Here is an 18495-nt window from a genome sequence, read left to right on the forward strand (position 1 = left end):
AGAAAATTCTGGGAAATATCCAGCAGGATCTCATATTTACAAGAAACAGCCTGATACATATCTAGAGCCCCTAGTTTATTTTACATGAAAGCTAGTGCCAGTTTGATACTTAGGACTTCCACAATTAGTAACAGGTTGCTTTTAGTCATTCTGGTATTTTGCCTCTTTCATCCTGGTTTCCCTAACGCTAACAATTTTTTATGTATCATCCCTGAGGATTTGTTTGCAATGTTTGTTTTCATGCTGGAAACATGACCATATTTAACAGTTGCATAATAGCACTGCCCATGTTTGAGAGCTTCATAAAACAAGTTTCATAATGCCTCCCCGATGGGGGGGTCACCCCGTGGGTGTTGGTGTCAATGGGGATGTGCTAGGGGTGCTTTGGAGAGCAGCTCTGACCCAGGGGCTGCATGTGTTACTGCAGCTTGTGGCCACTTCTGGTTCCCCAACTGTGGTTCTTAAGTTTGTCCTGCAACAAATACAAGGCATGTGTGCCATTAGTGTCTAAAGAAGGCTGTGAAGATGGAGAAAGGCCTTGAGGGGAATAGAGCTGTGTGAGGGGTGGCTGAGGGCACTTGGCTTGTTCAACTGGAGAAGAGGAGACTGAGGGGAGACCTCACTGGGTTCTGCAGCTCCTCATGAGGCACAGTGGAGGAGCAGAACTGATCTCTGCTCTTTGTGACCAGTGACAGGGCCTGAAGGATTGGCCTGAAGTTGTGCCAGGGGAGCCTTAGGCTGGATATCAGGATAAGATTCTTCCCTCAGAGGGTGGTTGGGCACTGGAACAGCTCCCCAAGGCAGTGGTCATGGCCTGAAGCCTGATTATTGGGGTGTCCTGTGCAGGGCCAGGAGTTGGACTTGATGATTCTCATGGGTCCCTTCCAACTCAAGATATCCTATGATTACTATGATTCTTACTCACTGCTGGGAGCTATGCTGGAAAACCAGTGTGACTTATGAATGGGGAGAGGCTGAAAAACAAGCTCTGGCTGTATTTGAATATTTTTTTTTTTGGTAAAGTCTTTCCTCTTACAGAAATAAGGTGTGGTAGGTAAATAGCACAGAACAGAACCATTCTCTACTAATTCTCAGTTCCTTTATCTGGTGCTGGGACAAACTGTCAAGGTCATTCTTCTAGACCAAAAGGACCCCCTTTTTTTTTTCTCCAGTTCTGTGTGTATCACTGACTTGGCAAGGAATTCAAAGCAAAGTTCTCACCTGTTACGGTAAAGGCACACAGCAGTAAGCATATAGCTATAAATCTTTCTGTCTCTTAATTAATTTATGACATACTGACTGGGTTAGGTAGGAGAAGAAACAAATGTTATGCCTTCTTTGCTGTAGAATAGGTAAGGTGGTACTATAATTGTTCTGGGCAGGAGACATTTATCTCAGTTTCAACTGTAAACTGTTATACTTCTTTAGGGATTCTTTAAAAGGGAAGTTGCAAATGTCCAACCCACTTTCTCTGTGATACAGCTACTAAAACAAGGGACCAAAAAAGATGTTCAGGCCCAGGAATGTAAAATGTTCTGCTGTTCAGCTGCCGGAGCAAAAGCACTATTAAAACAGTACTGCCTTAATAAGTCTGATTCTAGAGGGCAGAAGATAAGACAATTGCCTGACTTTCCTTATACAAGAAAACTGAATTAAACTGTTATATTCCTCTGAGAGATTTGAACCTTTATGTTTTCAGGGCAAGAGAAACTTGACATGGGGAAAAACACTATGAGGCTTCTCTGTGCTTCACTTTCTCTTACCACTGTTTGCTGGCTAGCTGAAGGTACCCTGTCAAAAACAGATGCAAAGAAAGGTGCTACAAAAAAACTGGAAGAAAAGGTAAGAGAAATAACTGAAGTGCTTGGCTTATCTAACCTGTGCAGTGAAGTAATTGAACTTTGGTAAATCAACTCTACTTCTGTTGAAACAGCGTTAATGCATTTCTGTTGAAGTTTATGCTCACAAATAAAGCCACCTGAAACTGTCCTTTCCTTCAGCTTTTCTAAATATCACAAATGGTTCACTCCTCGAACTGATATGATGTAGACTTTGGGAGCTATATTCTCCTGAAGGAAGGGAGGAAGTTTTTGTCCCACCTTACATAGCTAAAGGAAATGTGCTTCCATCCCTGTGGAAGGCAGGGCAGGGAGCAGTAGTCTGGGCTAAGAGCACTAGGTCATTTACTGATAGAGTGGAAGGTGTTCTCAGCCTTGCCAATAGCAAGGCTGTATCCTGATGGAAGAGTTTGAAGAGCCTTCTAACCAGTAGTTCCTTTGCAGGCAGAAATGGTTCACAGTCCCGTTGTAATCTGAGCAAGCAGAGCCAATATGTCTCTTTGCACTTGCTGAGCATGCTGTTTCCTGCCTGTTTGCTTCCAAAACTACAAGTAGACAGAGCAGTGCAAGAGGCAGGGTGTGTATGGAGAGCAAGTATATTTACCAGTGCACGTACCAGGTGTATGTATTTAGTGTTGCTAAGCAGATTAGGTAAAAAAGTAGACGTGTTCAAAATCCTATACCTTGAATTATAATAAGTAAGGTTAATAAGTACAGTTAATCCTTAATTATGCAGATACATCTCTCATGTTTGTACTACTTGCTCAGCATCTACCAGGAAGAAAATCTAGTCTGCATGTAGTAAGGTAATACAAAGTGTTAAGACAAACCTTATCCCTAAAGTCCTTACGCTGAATCAAGAGGTGGTTTATAGATGTTCATCGTGCACACTTCATCAGATCTTCTCACTCTTGTTTCTGTCTGCTAAAACTATTTGTGCTGGTTTAGTTGAAGCATCTTCCCTAAAGAAAGGTATTCAAAACCATGACCTTCAGTAAACATAGTGCAGCATTCTTGAAGTAAAATATATCCAGTTTAAAAGCTGTCTTCAAATTCTTAGTCAAGAACTCCTAACCCCTTTTTATTGTTTTAGGGGTAACATGACAGAAAACATTGGCTAGAGAGAGCAGAGCACCATCAGCTCTCACGCATGATGTTTTTTAATCTTATCATGTCTTGATTACTTTTCTTTATATGCTTCTTGCCTTGCAAACAAAGTAAGTTTACTGATGATGATAAATCACTGCTGAGGACTCTCCTGTTTGAGTTTTAAATGAAACTGCTCTGCATCATTTGAAAGGAGTGCTCAGAGTTTAATGATGTGATTTGTTGTTGGTTTTTACTTTTTAAAGTCTGTTGCCATTGCAAGTGGCTGCTTTCTGTAACTGCTTCTAGTTGTCTTCTCTCCACAGATGCTGCATTCTGAGAAAAATGTACAGGACCGAGGACTGGTAGTTGTGGATCCAAAAGCAAAGGATATTATACTGGAGCATAGAAGTTATTGCTCCAAGAAGACGAAGGAAAGACATTTCTCAGGAGATGTTCTAGGATATATTACTCCTGTAAGTTAACACAATGACTAAAATTAATGCTTTGAATGAATATGCAGCAGACTGTGCTAACCTGCAGGCTTGCATCCCTGCTTTAAAGGTATTTTTATTGTAATGGGAGCTTCTGGTCAAATACAGTCAAATAGCCAGAGGATTATTTGTGAGCTGGCATGGGATTCAGGTGATCTCAAACCGATATTCTCCCATCTCTCTCTTGGTGGATGTCTATGTTATATTGTTTTTCTTCTGATTGATGTTGAGGAATATATTTAGTGCTGGTAGCTGAGTGTGCAGCTGCAGTGTGAGCTGCAGGTTGTGCCCTGGGTGGGGGGAATGGTCCATAGGCAAAGGGCTGTGACCTGGCACTGACCCTTTGCACAGCAAAGGGCACAGGGGCCTGGGGCACTGGCCAGGGGACTGGACACTCGGATACAGCAGGAGCTGATGACTCAGCAGGAGGACCCCAGACTATTGTACCCATAGACTGTGAGGGTATAAAATTCCAGGGATTCATTTGTTCAGAGTCCCTCCACAGAGGCATCAACTTGAGCAATTTCTGTGTTACTGTTCCATGATTGAATTGCTTTAAGGATCCAGACACCTGAGGCTCTGCTATGGGAAACCCAGGGCTGAGCTGGTAAGGAAACCTTGTCTGGCTGTGTGTGTGGTGTGTGCAGGGAGTCCAGTGAGGCACCTGTCAGGGCTGCCTGATTTGGTCCCAGCAGTTAGAGTGGTGTGAGTGTGACTGACAGAGTGGCTCCTGAATGGTCAGACAGAAAAGTTTCCTGAACACTGGTGGTAACAGTGATGATAGTATTCTCTTATCCTTCATGAGCCTGGTAAAGGTGCAGTAAAGTCAGAACAGGAGGGCTACTAAGTGTCCTCACACCGTGCAGCTAGCAACTTGGACCTTATAAATCAACAATTATATGCTACTGTCAAACTGATCTCTTTTGCTGTCCCACCTTATCGTTATTCAAAGCTTCTTCCTTGAGTAGTAACTGTTTCATCCTTCTGTTCAGGGGATGCATTTCAACTTGTATCAGTCTTACACTGCTTAAAAGAGAAATAGGTGCCCTATAAATGTTCACCTTTCTCAAGTTCTCTTGAACATACATGCAGAGTCTGTAAATTCAAAACCGTGTTTGAATCTACATGCAAGTTCCTGTAGCTCAGGTGAATTAGGACAATTTGAAAAGTGCCTTTCATGTAGCTATCAGAGTTTCCAGAGTAAATAAAATTAATATGCCAGAAGGTTTCCTCAAATGAGGAAATAGGGATCTAGCAGATGATTATATTTGTATTAGTGCTTTTATTGGTCAAAAGTAAAGTGAACCGTGTATCTTTCTTTTGAGTCTCTCACTTCTTTTTTTCTCCTTTGTTTTTCAAGTGGAACAACCATGGCTATGATATTGCTAAAATATTTGGAAACAAATTTACACTAATCTCACCAGTTTGGTTACAAGTGCGAAGGAGAGGGAAGGAAAGGTTCCAGTTCACTGGGCTCCATGATGCTGATAAAGGTGCTATTTTCTTTTTCTTTGAATATGAATTGCAATATTGTTGCAGACTAGGTAGCTTTGGCATGTGGGTTTTGCTGGCTCTGCCTCATGGTGAAGTACTTTCATCCATTCCATTCTTTTTTTGGAGTTTTCTTCAGAGTGAACTTCTTTCTGTCCCCACCTGCTTCCTCATGTGTACATAGTTTATCCATCCAAAACATAGGTTGGAAGATTGACTTTTCCACCAGGCTGTCTGCGAAGCCCCTCTTAAAGAAAGGAAGAGACAAAGAGTCTGTACAGGCAGAATCAGTCTTTGGTGTTTGCACTGTACAGTTGTTTACCTGTTGTGGTTTTTGTTTCTAATACACTTTTAGGTGAATTTGTTCTGGAAAGGAAAGATAATTTGAAAAGAATTCTTTCCTTCATTGTCAAGACAGTGGCAGCAAGTTCAAATTTCAGCTAGTATGTCCTAGTTCATGGTTTTGAACTTGACTGAATATGGAATTTCATTTGAAACAGCTATAATTCTTACGATGTTGGTGCCTCTTAACAAATTCATCCTAGTGTGATTGCTGCCAAGAGGAGTGGATGGACCAATTTAAAGTACCACCTGAAAAAAACCAACTCATTCCTCCCAGGTGATGATTGGTGACTACAAGCCCAAGTGTTGTTCTGGGTAGGCAGTAAGGTAGTTTCCATAGTGAGGCAGAGCTAAGCAGCAGGGAAAGGCTGAGTAGGTACTATTGTAAGACTGAAGTAAATGCTAGTTATGCTGTGGTGCAGGTTCACAGCTTCAGGTTCTGTGCATCAGAGGATGTTTTGTCTGTGTTGGTTATGAACTTGTAGTCTGTGTCAGGATGATAGGTATAATGAAACTATGCTACCTTATTTGAAGACTGCTTGAAACTGTGTTGTCATTGTCAACATATTTTAATCCTTGTCTTACTTGATACTGTTTGACAGGCTGGATGAAAGATGTCAGAAAAATCTCCAAAAACATCAAAATAGGTGAGCCTCGGGTTTATGTTTGTTTGCCTGCTTTCTGATCTTCTCTAACTGCTAGCAGAGCAAGGGAAGGTTTAGTTCCAGGTGGATATGGGAGGAAGGGAGGTTGTCTTAGCATAAGAAGGAAGATATCTGAGAAGAAAAATAAAAGCAGTTAACTAGAGATGGTTAAGTAATTGAAGTGTTGACTTATTGGTGCCTTAATGTTTCACCTTAACTTTTTGTGTCTGGATAAATCCTGGGTCACAGGGTCCTCTCTGAAGGGATACTTAGTGTGTGCCACTGTATGCCTCCCCGAGGGAAGCAGTCTTCAAACTTGTTGCTTGGGGTTCTGTGTAGTTAAGAAGGAAAAAAAATCCAAATCTGAGTCAGTCAGACTTTCGTGCATGATAGTAGAAAAGTCCTCCTTTGTCTCTTCTCCCCTTGAAGCTGGGAACCTGTGGGATGTGCTACAATGTGTGTCTTCTGGGACAATGGCAAACATTGCTATAGAGATTGTACTGTGCAAGAATTCTTACATTCTCATGACAGGATTTCTGTGAAACTTTGAAATGCTTTTTGATTCAGAAGGGAGTATGAAATTTGAAATTCATTAGAAAAATTGAATGCTCAGTCAGATATTTTAAAGTGCTTCAGCTGCCAGAGGATAAAGCCTTTGAAATCTCTCTATACTCTTCTAAAATACTCATTTACATCCTTGGTAGTTAGAAAGGGTTTAGACAGAGCTCCATAAGAGTTGTTGGCTTTTCCAGTGGGCATGATTATTGACTGTTCCAACAGCAATTTTCCTGACTGTGTGTGGTGTTTTGTGTTTTTAGGAAAAGAAATTACATGAGCTCACATGCCCACATTTTCCAAAAGTAAAAGTTTGTCATAGGGCCTTGAGATGAGTAGAAGAGTGAAGTATTGTAGGGCTGTGTATAGATGAGTAAATTAGAGTTAGAGGTGAACTTTTCTACCTTGTTATTGTGGTAGAAGAGATACATAACTTAGATTGCTGTCTCATGTTGATGCTGTTTTAAGGCTCTACTTGGGGCCCTAAGTGGTAGTTCAATTAAAATAGTTCTATCAAATGAAAGTAGGTTTACTTAAAACTTGCATCAGTGCTGACCTTTAACTGAATTTAACATGAAGAAGAATGTTCTACAGTGTCAGTTTATCTGTGCTGATGAAGTTGGTCAGAGTGAAAAAGCAATAATATTAGTCATGGGATATGATGTTTAGTGGCGTCTCTGCTTGTATCTGCTGTAGTCTGTTTCTGCAGAAATATTTCAGTGTAGATAAGAAGTTCTTAATTTTCACTACTGATGGACAACTTTGCTTGATAGTGCCTCGAATTTTGTTTGATGGCTGGACTTACCAGGACTTTGAGAGTGTTTTTGGCAGTGAAGATGAGATAGAGGAGCTTTCCAAGAACATGGTTCTGCTAGCCAAGGTAAAAAGACTTCTTATGATGCTTATGAAATAGTGTGAGATGATATCTGATCCCTTTGTAATGGATGTTCTCTGATTTCTAGTGATTTTGTGTTCTACAAACTAAAATTCTACTCAAAACAATGAGGCAGGATTCTTAATAGTGTGTCTTAATAGCTCTCCAGTTCCTGTGAATATGAACTTAAGTGCAGTTAACTACAAGTCTAACAGGAGTCTGATCAGCATAACCTCACTGAGTTATCACTGGCAGCTGCACTGGTGACTTTTGACTGCTACAAATTGCTTTCTTTTACATTTCTATTAAAAGTATAATTAGTAAGCAGGGGCTAAGCTGCTTAGTGGCATTTTCTGATAGGCAGCAAAGGGTCCTGGATGCAATGAGTGCTGTTTTCTGTACAGGAGGACATTCAGGCTCAGTGTGATGGAGCTAAGGAGCCATTTTAGTACCAAGAATAACTTGATGAGTATCTATCACTGGACAGTTTTGCTCAGGTCCAATAAAACAGTTTCCTCAAAATGTTAGGAGACTGGAGACAGGAGAAGAAGAATTCCTTTAAGGAATGGTTACTGTTTGATAAAGTTTTCTGGGCAGCCCCTTACCTAAGGGCTTTAGAGCTACATGTGTAGGACTAGACAACTTGCCCCCAAAAGACATTCAGCTTTAGTGGCTGATTCATGACAGCCTGCATAATTATTGTCAGAATAAGTTTTCTCACTTGCTACACAATGTAAAGACACCTCACAGTGCTCTAGTGGAAGATGAGTGTAGAGCTAAACTGAATAATTTCTTAAAATTTGTAACCAATACATCAGTTTTCGGTCCTCAGTAACATCTGGCCTTTTAAGGAAAGGGTACTCAAGTACGACAGTATCCTTGGTCGTGCTAAGCATAAGTGAGATTAACTGTGGGAGATATTTGATGCTCAAATACAACAGTATCCTTGGTCATGCTAAGCAAAGTGAGATTAACTGTGGGAGATATTTGGAATCACAGCTATGCCAGATTAGTATTTACATCTTTAAACTCAAGAGCTCAGGAGATTATTTTTTTTCCCCCATATGCAAGTAAATGTGTATCAAATGATTTGCTTAACAACCATCTTCCCTTAATTCCTGAATTTTCCCAGTCTAGCATTGGTTTGTTCTGCAAGAGTAGAAGTCATGGGTGACTAATAGAGATTTTCAACTGTTGCATGTTTGTTCAATAATTTGTGCTTCTCTTGGACTTCATGAAATTCTGCTTTAAAGGCAAAGCTGCTGTAAGAATACAAAGCTTGTTCAATCTGTAATAATACAAGAAAAAATACAGTAATGTGTGCTTTGCTACTGTGTTATCATCTCTGATACAAACAGTGAATAGGTGTGGTCATTAACTGCTCATTATTGTCAATTCCCTTTATTTAGAGTGAAAATTTTGATGGTTTTGTAGTTGAAGTTTGGAGTCAGCTGGGAAATCAAAAACAAACGTGAGTATAAGTGTCTAGGATGCAATTCCTAAAAATCAGCATATTTTTAATTTTTCCATGTTGATCTGAGTTTGTCTTCATAAATAAATACACTTCATTCTAGGACAACTAAAGATTGTTCTCCTTATCTCAGAATGAAATGGAAGAGCTCATGAACTCAGAGATTACACAATAATCTTCATAGTGGATTTAGCAGGCCACATTAGACTTTCATCCTTGAGCTCTGTACAATGTTACTGGTGCACAAGGGTGAAGAGAGTACCTCAGTTTCACACTTGTATGTTGGCACTGGACTTTATTATAACACTGATTAGTTTGGGTTACTGGGTGAAACTTGAAAGTGTGCAATGCTTTCAATACCACCAAATTTGAGTTGATAGGAAACTTTCCAAAGCTTTATATAGAGATCTTTTAGACATACTGAAACTAAAGCCAAAATCCCCAACCTAAAGTAAATATAGGGGGAAACTGACATCCAGTTCCTGCAAGCACAATATATTTTAAAGTTTGGAGTAGTTGATCTACCTTTTGGTAGCTCTGCTATGAAGTTTCAGTGAGTTTGCAGTTATTGTAGCTGCTAAATCTCAAGGACTTATCCATATTAAGCTGTTTCCTGACATTCTAATCTGTTTTCCTTGAGCAAAAGCCCCTTGGCTGTTTTAACATCTTGGGTAGAGTTAAGGTGAGGCAAGCTCCAAACTTCTGCTTTATGAGGAAAAAGCAGAATATTTGGTGAAATGAATGATTCAGTGCAGCAATATGAAGATTTTTGTGTTAGTTTCTCAGGAAATTTTAGGCATCCATTTCCCTAAAGCACAGTTTTTCTACCAGATTGGGTACAAATTGAAAGAGGGGAAATTTAGGTTAGATATTAGGACAAAGTTTTTTCCTGTGAGGGTGGCAAGACACTGGCACAGGTTGCCCAGGGAAGTAGTGAATGCCCCAACCCTGGCAGTGTTCAAAGCCAGGTTGGATGAAGTCTTGAGCAACATAATCTGGTGGGAGGTGTTCCTGCCCAGGGCAGGGGGTTGAGACTAGATGATAAAGTCCATTCCAACCCCTAAAATCTTATGGTTCTATGATTACTGTTGCCTAATATGTCAGGGGGAAAGTAGCTTAAAGAAAGCGGCACAGAATGCAGACTTCATTATGGAGAACTTTTCCCCTTTCAAAAATGGTTACTTCAGGTTATTCTGTTAAGGCCAAAAGTTGCTGACTGATGGCATATAATAGTTACTTTTTCAGCTGAGTGTGCTGTTAATGGAGGCCTGCCTTTTCCCTAGAAAATTAACACGTGGGACCCAAAAACTGAAACTGCAGAATCTTTGTAGCTTTGTCAGGGGCTCTGCCATTTGCACTGGAATGAGTAATCCTTAAACTAGAAGCTCTTGCTCATAATTAGGTAATTTGCCAGATTGTTCCTAAGAGTTGATCTCTATACAGAGCTCTGAACCTATTGCAGTATCTTAATAAGACAGCCCACAAGTCTAATTAAGCAATTAGTAAGTGCCAGCCAGAAGCTGAGTGTAGTGGTCATTTTATCTGCTCTGCTTACTGTGTTTCAGTAAAATTGATGCTCTTCCTATTAGTTATCTTAACATGGATATTAGGCAGACTGTGTAGCTGTAATTTTAAGACTCACTGAAGATCATTTTAAGCCTCTTGGCATGAAAGTGCTGTATTGCAAATTGCACACATGAGCAGAGCATACTTTTCAATTAGCTCCAGGGCGAGTTTATTTGCAGCATGGTAAAAATGTTACTCCCAGCCAGGAGTAACACTGGTTTAAAACTGTGTTCTTTGTCCCATCTTGTCTGAAAACAACTGTTGGCACTGCAGGAGGTACTGCTGTTTGGTTGCTTTTTCCTTCTGTACTTGAGTGTTAGTTAGGTGAACCACCACTGACATAGTCACTATCTGTTACTGAGTGGGAAGTATTTTCCATAACTCCAGAGAAGGAAAGAGTTATTCTCATATAATAGAATGGTAACTGCATCCTGTGCTCTGAGTCAGTAATGTCTGATCATATGTGGGCACCTGTGAACAACACTTCAGGATTATCCCAACTTAAAATGTGCAAGATGGTGTTTGGCAGAAAAAAACATGAATAGACACAGAAGTTAGGAACTGCAGATTTTCTTCTGCTTCAAGACAAGTTTTGATTTAAGTATTTCACTGTGAACTCATTTGTGGGTTTATCCTCCCTTTATTGACACTTCCCTAGAAGTGTCAGGGTGTTTAATTTGCACAATACTTGGGTTGGGCTGGTCTCCTCTGAGGCTGGCCTTATTCAGGATGCCTATCTAGACAGAAAGCTCAAGCTAGGCCTGTGTGCAACAGCAGTTGTTTTGTGAAAGTAGGAGAAACACATCATTACATTGAAATTCTGCCTCATGATGCTTTTAATTATGGGACCAGTGTCTTCATTTTGAGATTAAGTCGGTTTGTCTATCACCGGCTTTAAAACTGAATAGCTTGACTATCCAGTGCCTCAGGGGTTTTTCTTATCAATGCTCTTTGGAGTCAACAGCTGCTTTGAACAGATCTTAAGGGACAGAATTAAGTGAATGTAGCACCTTGGCAAGCCTGTAGTTTTACTGCACATTAAGTGCTGTTATTTTGGGATCAGTTAATTTCCTTTTGAACAGCAGAGCAGAATTATTGCTGATAAATAGGTAAGCATGGATGGTCTTGTGCTTCGCTTGTCCCTGGCGTAGAGTTGGAGCAGCCCAATGCCCTCTTTGGCCCACAGAGTGGCAGTATTGTAACATGATTCACACCTGATATTCCTTGTCAGATTGTGTCTGTCTAAAGTGATAAGCAGTAGTGAAGTATCTTAACCTTGGGAAGGTTGGGCGTTCGTTGACAGGTGGGTGTCAACACAGAGGTGAACCCTAATCCTTCGGAGTTGTGAAGTCTTGATAGAATAGTATTTGTGTATGTTCCATAGAAAACTTCTGTGTTAAGTGTTAGGTACAGTGTAGGCTTTTTTATTCAGATCCTTCAAGGTCAAACACCTGAAAGTAGCTTAGCCTACTTCTGGGTAAAGGAACAAGAGATCATACTGATGTTGCTAGGAACAGATAGTCTGCCTTCAAATTACATTGGGAACAGTCTGACAATCCAAGGAGACATGCCTAGCTAATACAGTTTATTCAGTTTATTTAATGTGAACATACTTTAGTTTAAAAATAAAAAAAATCAGATTAGGGTTTTTTTTCCCTGAAATACAAGAAATAGTCTCACATAAGCAGCTAGCAACAGGTTATTGAAACTCAATCCAAGTGCATAAAAATATATAGGGATATGCTACAGCTGCCAGTTTGCCTTATGAACTGACAGAGCAGTGCTGTGGATCTAAGTAAAAATATTTCAGAGAGAATCATTATGGTTTTAATTTTTCAAAAGCTAAAGTAAGTGGATACCTAGCTATTAAATTAATGAACAATAAAATGGCACTCAAGGATTCTATATCTTTCATATATCTGTGTTGAGGGGAAAGCAGTGGAAATGATTCCTATTGTTTTGTCAATAGTGTTATGGAAAAGATCCATGATCCCATCCAATGCACTTGCCTTGGTGGTGCAGGAACACTTGCTGTAGCACAGGTTTCTTTTTCCAACTTGAAATGACTAAAGAGTGGGATTGGCTTATGGAAAATTTGTGCCTGATACAGTGTTTCAGCTAAGAAATCAGCATCCACTCTCTAAAGACAGTATGCTGGGATACTTTTTAGCAGAGTGTACTAATGTTTCTTGAAGCAGGAGAGTCTGCAAAAGAATTTGAAGCCTGCCAATTAGTGTCCTAACTCACTAATAAACTGGGTAATGATTTCAACACTACTTCATATATCAGAAAGCTGGATGAATTGCAGCTGAAGCTCTCTTCTCAGTAGACCTCACCTGAGCAAGTGTCCTCATGACACACCTTGCAATTGCTGAACATGAATGTTGGTTGAGTAAAAGAGGTATGATGACATCTTCATAACATACCCTCTTCTCCTTGTGATGTTGGGGCTTGAAACACTGAATTGCCTTAAGACTTTGTGACAATTAAATCTTTTAAGTATCTTCACATAACAGGGTAACAGGGTTAGCTGTGTGCAGAGAGTCTGTAACACACAAATCCTGTGACCAGCCTCTTTAAGAACCTGTGATCACTGAGCATTTTCAAAATGAGGTAAATTTAGACACTCCTGTCAGTCCTTTGCACCTTTCTAGAAAACATTTCTCTTTTCGGTACTCACTTCAGCATTAGAAATGAGTGAAAATTCTTCCTGCAAGGCCCAAGGAATTATCTAAAAAGAGCCTTCAGTTTCCTGCTTTTCCTCACTGGCATTGTAGATGAGGTGAAATGTTGCTAAGAAGTTTTGTTGCTGGCATCCACTAAGACATGAAATTCTGTGGTTTCAGGCTCATTACATATCTTCTGTTTTGCATCTTCTGAAGCAGAACTAACTTAATCTGGTTTTGTTTGAAAATGTTCAAGAGCAAGAATTTTCTCATTCTGATTTGAGAGTAGAATTGTTCTGTAATGCTCAGCAGACTAAAGTTTTAAGTTCTGTCAGTCCTTTGCACTGCTTTCTTTTGCAAATTCAGTTGAATAATGATTTTACCAACAGTATTAATTTTTAATAAGAGAATTATGTGTCTAAATATAGCTGTCTGGTTTCATGTTAGATATCCTAAGCAGCCTGTTCTGGCTGTTCATGTAGGATCCTAGATGCCTCGAGTCTTACACAGCATGTGTGTGCATGCTTTGAATACTTTCAGATGTATAAAGTGGCATTAGGTTCTTCTATTTAGGCTCCTAGGTTTAGAAATACTACATACTCTATCTGAAGAATCTGAATTGCCTTGATATATGTGCATGGACCTGTTTTGGGGGCTTTATACAGACCAGTCCAGGCTCTTGTAGAGGTCTAATACAGATACTTTGAAGTATCCTCTCTAACTCTAGTACCTACTTCTCTGTGATTTCTGGGAATAGAATTATTAATCTGGACATCACTGTGGCATCAAATATAATGTGAGATGAAAGACTAGCTGATGCTGCTTCCTTTCATGCTGGCAATCACTGCACAGTGAAAAAGTATTCAGCTTAGCCATCTTTTACCCTAACACATAGGAAATTGATCTCCTAATAAAAATCTAAAAGAACCAAGATATCCTATGCAGATGATAATGCTGAGGTGTTTTGCTGCTTCTTACAGTTCAAACCTGCTTCTTAATTAAATAGCTGTCTTTTTTACTAAAGCTCTCTTGCCTGATTCTGCAATAAAATCTTCCAAGTTATTAATCCTTTGGCATTTAAGTTTAGAAATCTACATGGCAGAAATACTGAGGTACCTGAGCAAGCAAAGCTTCTTCTGCTTATTTAGTTAACAGCTAGACAGGACCATGTTTCACTTGCTAATCTCACTTGTGGGCTTACTGGCTGTTTTTCTCCTCCAGAGTCCTGGGTGTGTTGTGAAAAAGGCATGAATGCATCCACCAGAATCTCAGAGCATCCATAAAAGTGCACACATTATTCTGACCAGTCTGGCATTAGTTGACAGATGGCACTGCCATCACGCAGAATCAATCTGAAGAACGTGATTTTTTGTCACCACATGCTGCAGGCACTTGGTATCATGAAGCAGATGACCTTCAGACATCTTATTAATGTTGGTAGAAATAGAGGAGGAAAAAGCTCTTCTGGCACTTGTATCCTTCATGTTAGTCCCTGAAAAATTAATCTATTAATCAAAGATTTGCTGTAATTCACTCCAGTTTCTTGGTGTTAACTGGGCAATGAATTGGCAGAAAAGGGCAATTTCTTCTTGAAGCAGACAGCTTCATTTTGTCCAATTCTCTTGACAAGGCATAAATTTTAGGGAGTACTGACTACCAGCTTGTGCAAAAAGGTGACTGAATTTGGAAAGGTGCAGAGTTCTGAAGGGTTGTGTAACTGAAGGGAAGGATCTAACAGCCTTACATGTCTCCTGCAAGGCTTTTCACATGTACCTACAGCCCATTCTTGTGCACTGCAGTAAACTGTACTGCAAGATGTCTAAGTCACAATAGACCAGCAATGCTGGAAAACATGATTTCTGTAAAAATAAGCTTCCCACAAACTTTGGAGGTCTGCATACTTTGTAGGGCAAGATACTTTGAAATCATGAACACTTGGAAAATTGACTTACCAAATGGTAATGATAAGGGAAAGCCTGAAATAGTCGGAATGAAGGAGACCTTAATTAGCTGAAGATAAAATCTTAAGGCTGCCAATATTTAAGTAGCTAGTCTGAAGTTAAACATGGCTATGGTAAATATTTAATGAAGCTTTTTTAGGAAGATTGATTCTGTTCCTACTTTCTTGTACCTCAATGTCAGTAGCTTTCCTTTCAAAATTACCACTGGTGGCTGACACATGGAAGGGAGCCTAAATTAAATCTTAACCATTAATCCTGTCTGATTTGCTAGAAGGGTTTTCAGGGCCCAGAGACCTGACTTGACAGGTTGGTGAGTAGATATCTATCTAGATTTCCTGAGCAAAAATCTTCAGTTGTCCAGCCACCTCTTTTCTTCTTGCCCTCCTCCAAGTTGAAGCTAATTATGTTTTAGCCAGAGCTATACTGCTTGAATTTGGTGGCAGGAGGAGAGGAAGTGGCTAGTTAGGTGGAGTCTGTTTTAGAGTTCCAACTGCACCAACAATCCAAACTCCTGCCGCTCTATCAGGCCACAAATCTCTATCCTTTGTTTCCAGTTTTAGGTTATGGTTCTACACTGTATGCCTTTCTAGTTTTAAAACATGACTGCTTTTGTGGCCATGTCACTGCCTTTGTGGATCACTTTTTACCTCTGCTGACTAACCACCAGTGCCTGACATCACTGAGCTGAAACCTTGAAATTAATAGTTCCTTAAATTTTTGTTTTTCCCTGCATCTGGTTCAAAATAATCCCAACTGCTTTTCTTCTCCTGTTTCAAAGCATTGCTACCTGGAATGCAGAATTTTAGGAGTTGAGGCAGGTATGTGAGGATGCAGAATGGGAGCAAGGGTGTTAGCCTTGTTTTTAAATGAAAAAGAACTATATGTTACCTTGTTCAGTAGCTATGCTATGTTCTTTTGTCCTATTCTGACCTTCCTTCTATCCCCTCATCTTCTAAATAATTAAAAGTCAGCAAATGTTTTCCATGGTGTGGAGTTCTCAAAATTACTACAGCTAACAAAGGCAGCCAGGCAGAGGAGAGAGATCCCTGCTCTTGAACACTGGAGGAAAATCTCAGTGCCAGAGAAATTGATTACTTGGTCAAATTTATCTTATATGTAGCATCTCTGACATCTAATAAATGTTACACTCATGCTGTAATTTGGGCATAATTAGTTAAAAAGGTCGCTAAGCCATGAGACACAAATCAGTGGGAAAGAAAACTTACCTAGTTTTAATCCTGATTATAGTTTTTGATAAGATTATGTCATGTGGGAGTTGTGAAGTATAAGTTTGTGTCAATAAATGTCTGTTTAGTTTAGTGTTGTTATTTTTTAACATGTTCCTATGGAAAAAGATTCTTCTGTGCTATAACTGTTTTGTCTGAATAGTGACCCTCTTAATGTGGAGTGAGTGTGAGAAAGTAACAGCTGTTACTTTCCTAGAGCAAGAATGATAGAAGTACACACTGCAGAGAGACCAAGAACTGATTCCTGTAACCTCGTGTCTTCCCTCAGAAGAGAAATAGAGGTCTCAGTGTGACAGTTCATTGTCAAGACCTCTTGAGCACAGCAGCTCTCAAACTGTAGGCACAAAATGTTGCTGGTATTGGAAAAGTGATAAAACTTGCTTTGTTTGTTTGCCAGGATTTTGAGAGTAATGGCTTTTGGAACATCCTTAGGAAGTTTTCAGCAGGCATCAAACCAGTTCAGGGAAAATAAAAATACTCGGTTACCTTTGGATAGTTGTCGCAGGCAGAGTGGGAGTTTCAGACAAAGTTTGTTAGAGAAGCTCTCCTGCTGAGTCCTGAGGTGCAGAAAGGACCCCCTTGCTTTCTAAACTCCCTCTCAGAGAGGAGCCTAGGTGCAGCTGGATGCAATCTTAGCCCCAGACTTTGTCAATGGTTTATGTCTAAAGGATTATACAGATGTAATTGAACCTTTGTACAACTTTACCTCTAGGATGATATTGCCTTGAAAGGCATGACCATATCAAATGTTTTTTTCTGAGAGTTCAGGTCTAATCCAGTTGAAGTAGAGCAAGCAGCTTGAATGATTGCTTTTGTGTATTCTGCCTTTCCTGCTTTAGTGCTTTTGGCCTCCTGAAATGGGTCAGGAAGTTGCTTTCTATTCAGTTCAGGTTTAAGGCTAGTTCTGAACAGATGTAGAGTTCTGTACTATTACCATCGTCTGACTGTGTTTGAGGATCCCCCTGGCCAGTGGGGAAATATGAAAGTTGACTTTGTTCTGAAAAATCAAATGATTTAAGAAAGACACTGAGAAGTACCATATTTATAGTGCAAATTCAAGGTAATATTTGATTCCTCTTAAAATAACATTAACTTTTTTGTTTCTGCAGTCTGTATCTGAAGGTACTCCTTCAAATCAGGAGTACTAAAAACAGTTTGCATAAGAATTTTGAGTTTATTTTCCTATTGAAATTTCTAGAATGTGGATATGAAAGTCAGCTTTTGTGGAAGGCTTTATTTAAATGATTCATATGGAAGGTCATACATTCAGATGCGACATTTCAAACATATACTTTGTAGAAATACAGTCATGTGTTGGGAAACAAAATGATTATTTATACAGGAAAGAAACAGCAGAAGAAATGTTTATAAACACAGGCTTCAGAATTATCCCTTGAAGATTGCATGTCTTGCTGTGAAAGCATCTTTACAAATTCTCGGACCTCATGCGTAGTAATACAGTGACAATTTCAATCTCTTCCCCAGCTGCTGCTTCAGAACAGTGTTTGGTTCTTCTCTTGATCTTTTTATTGAATATGACCTCAAGAGGTGGCCTGTGCTGATAAGACTTGTTGGTTTGTTTTATATGCTGATAGTGCATAGTTAGATTAAAATAAAACTAGGCAACACAAGGTGATCACCAGCTCCAAAAAAACTGGGACTGTCTTGAGCAGTTCAGTGTTCTTAGTCCTTGTAGAGGGAAAACCTCTGATCAGTCTTCCTAATTGTTTTTTTTCTGCTATGGTCATTCATAACGAATCATGTTTGGCTCTCTTTTCAGCTGCATCTGTTCAATTATTTCTACTGTTACTTGCTTTTGCCAATATAGAGCATCAGTTTTCCTGCCTTTCCCTCTAACAATATATTTATATTTCAGGGAGTTGATTCACTTGCTCACTCACCTTTCTGAAGCTCTGCATGAAGCACACCTTAAACTGATACTGGTCATCCCTCCTGCCGTTGCAGCAGGGTGAGTATTCCCATTTAGATGGCAGGTTCCAGATGAGAAATACTTTCTTGTCTGATAAACAGTGAGTTCAAAGCTTTGTTTATAGCTATGCAATTTAAATGACTGAGAAACGACTGGGGTTTGATAGTCCTGTCTCCATGCACATTGCACTGAATAGTCTTGGTAACTATGTGCATTCATATATGCCTCATAATTTTTGATGTGATAGAGGTGCCAACAAGGAGAGGTGCTCTGCTGGACCTTGCTCTCACCCACGCTCTGGGTGAGGTCTCATGAGGGCAGAGTTGAGGG

General features: G+C 39.8%; 1 protein-coding gene across 1 annotated transcript; it reads left to right on the forward strand.

The window, feature by feature from the left end:
• Positions 1-1674: 1674 nt before the first annotated feature.
• CHID1 (chitinase domain containing 1) lies at positions 1675-18204 on the forward strand (the record flags this gene model as incomplete). The annotated part of the gene is made up of 7 exons (XM_009072765.1): positions 1675-1842; positions 3251-3400; positions 4779-4911; positions 5854-5898; positions 7224-7330; positions 8734-8795; positions 18112-18204. Coding segments are annotated over exons 1-7 (743 nt in total), but the record flags the coding sequence as incomplete, so codon positions are not given.
• Positions 18205-18495: the final 291 nt, after the last annotated feature.

This window comes from Acanthisitta chloris, unplaced genomic scaffold, assembly GCF_000695815.1.
Source record: "Acanthisitta chloris isolate BGI_N310 unplaced genomic scaffold, ASM69581v1 scaffold26854, whole genome shotgun sequence".
Taxonomy (NCBI): domain Eukaryota; kingdom Metazoa; phylum Chordata; class Aves; order Passeriformes; family Acanthisittidae; genus Acanthisitta; species Acanthisitta chloris.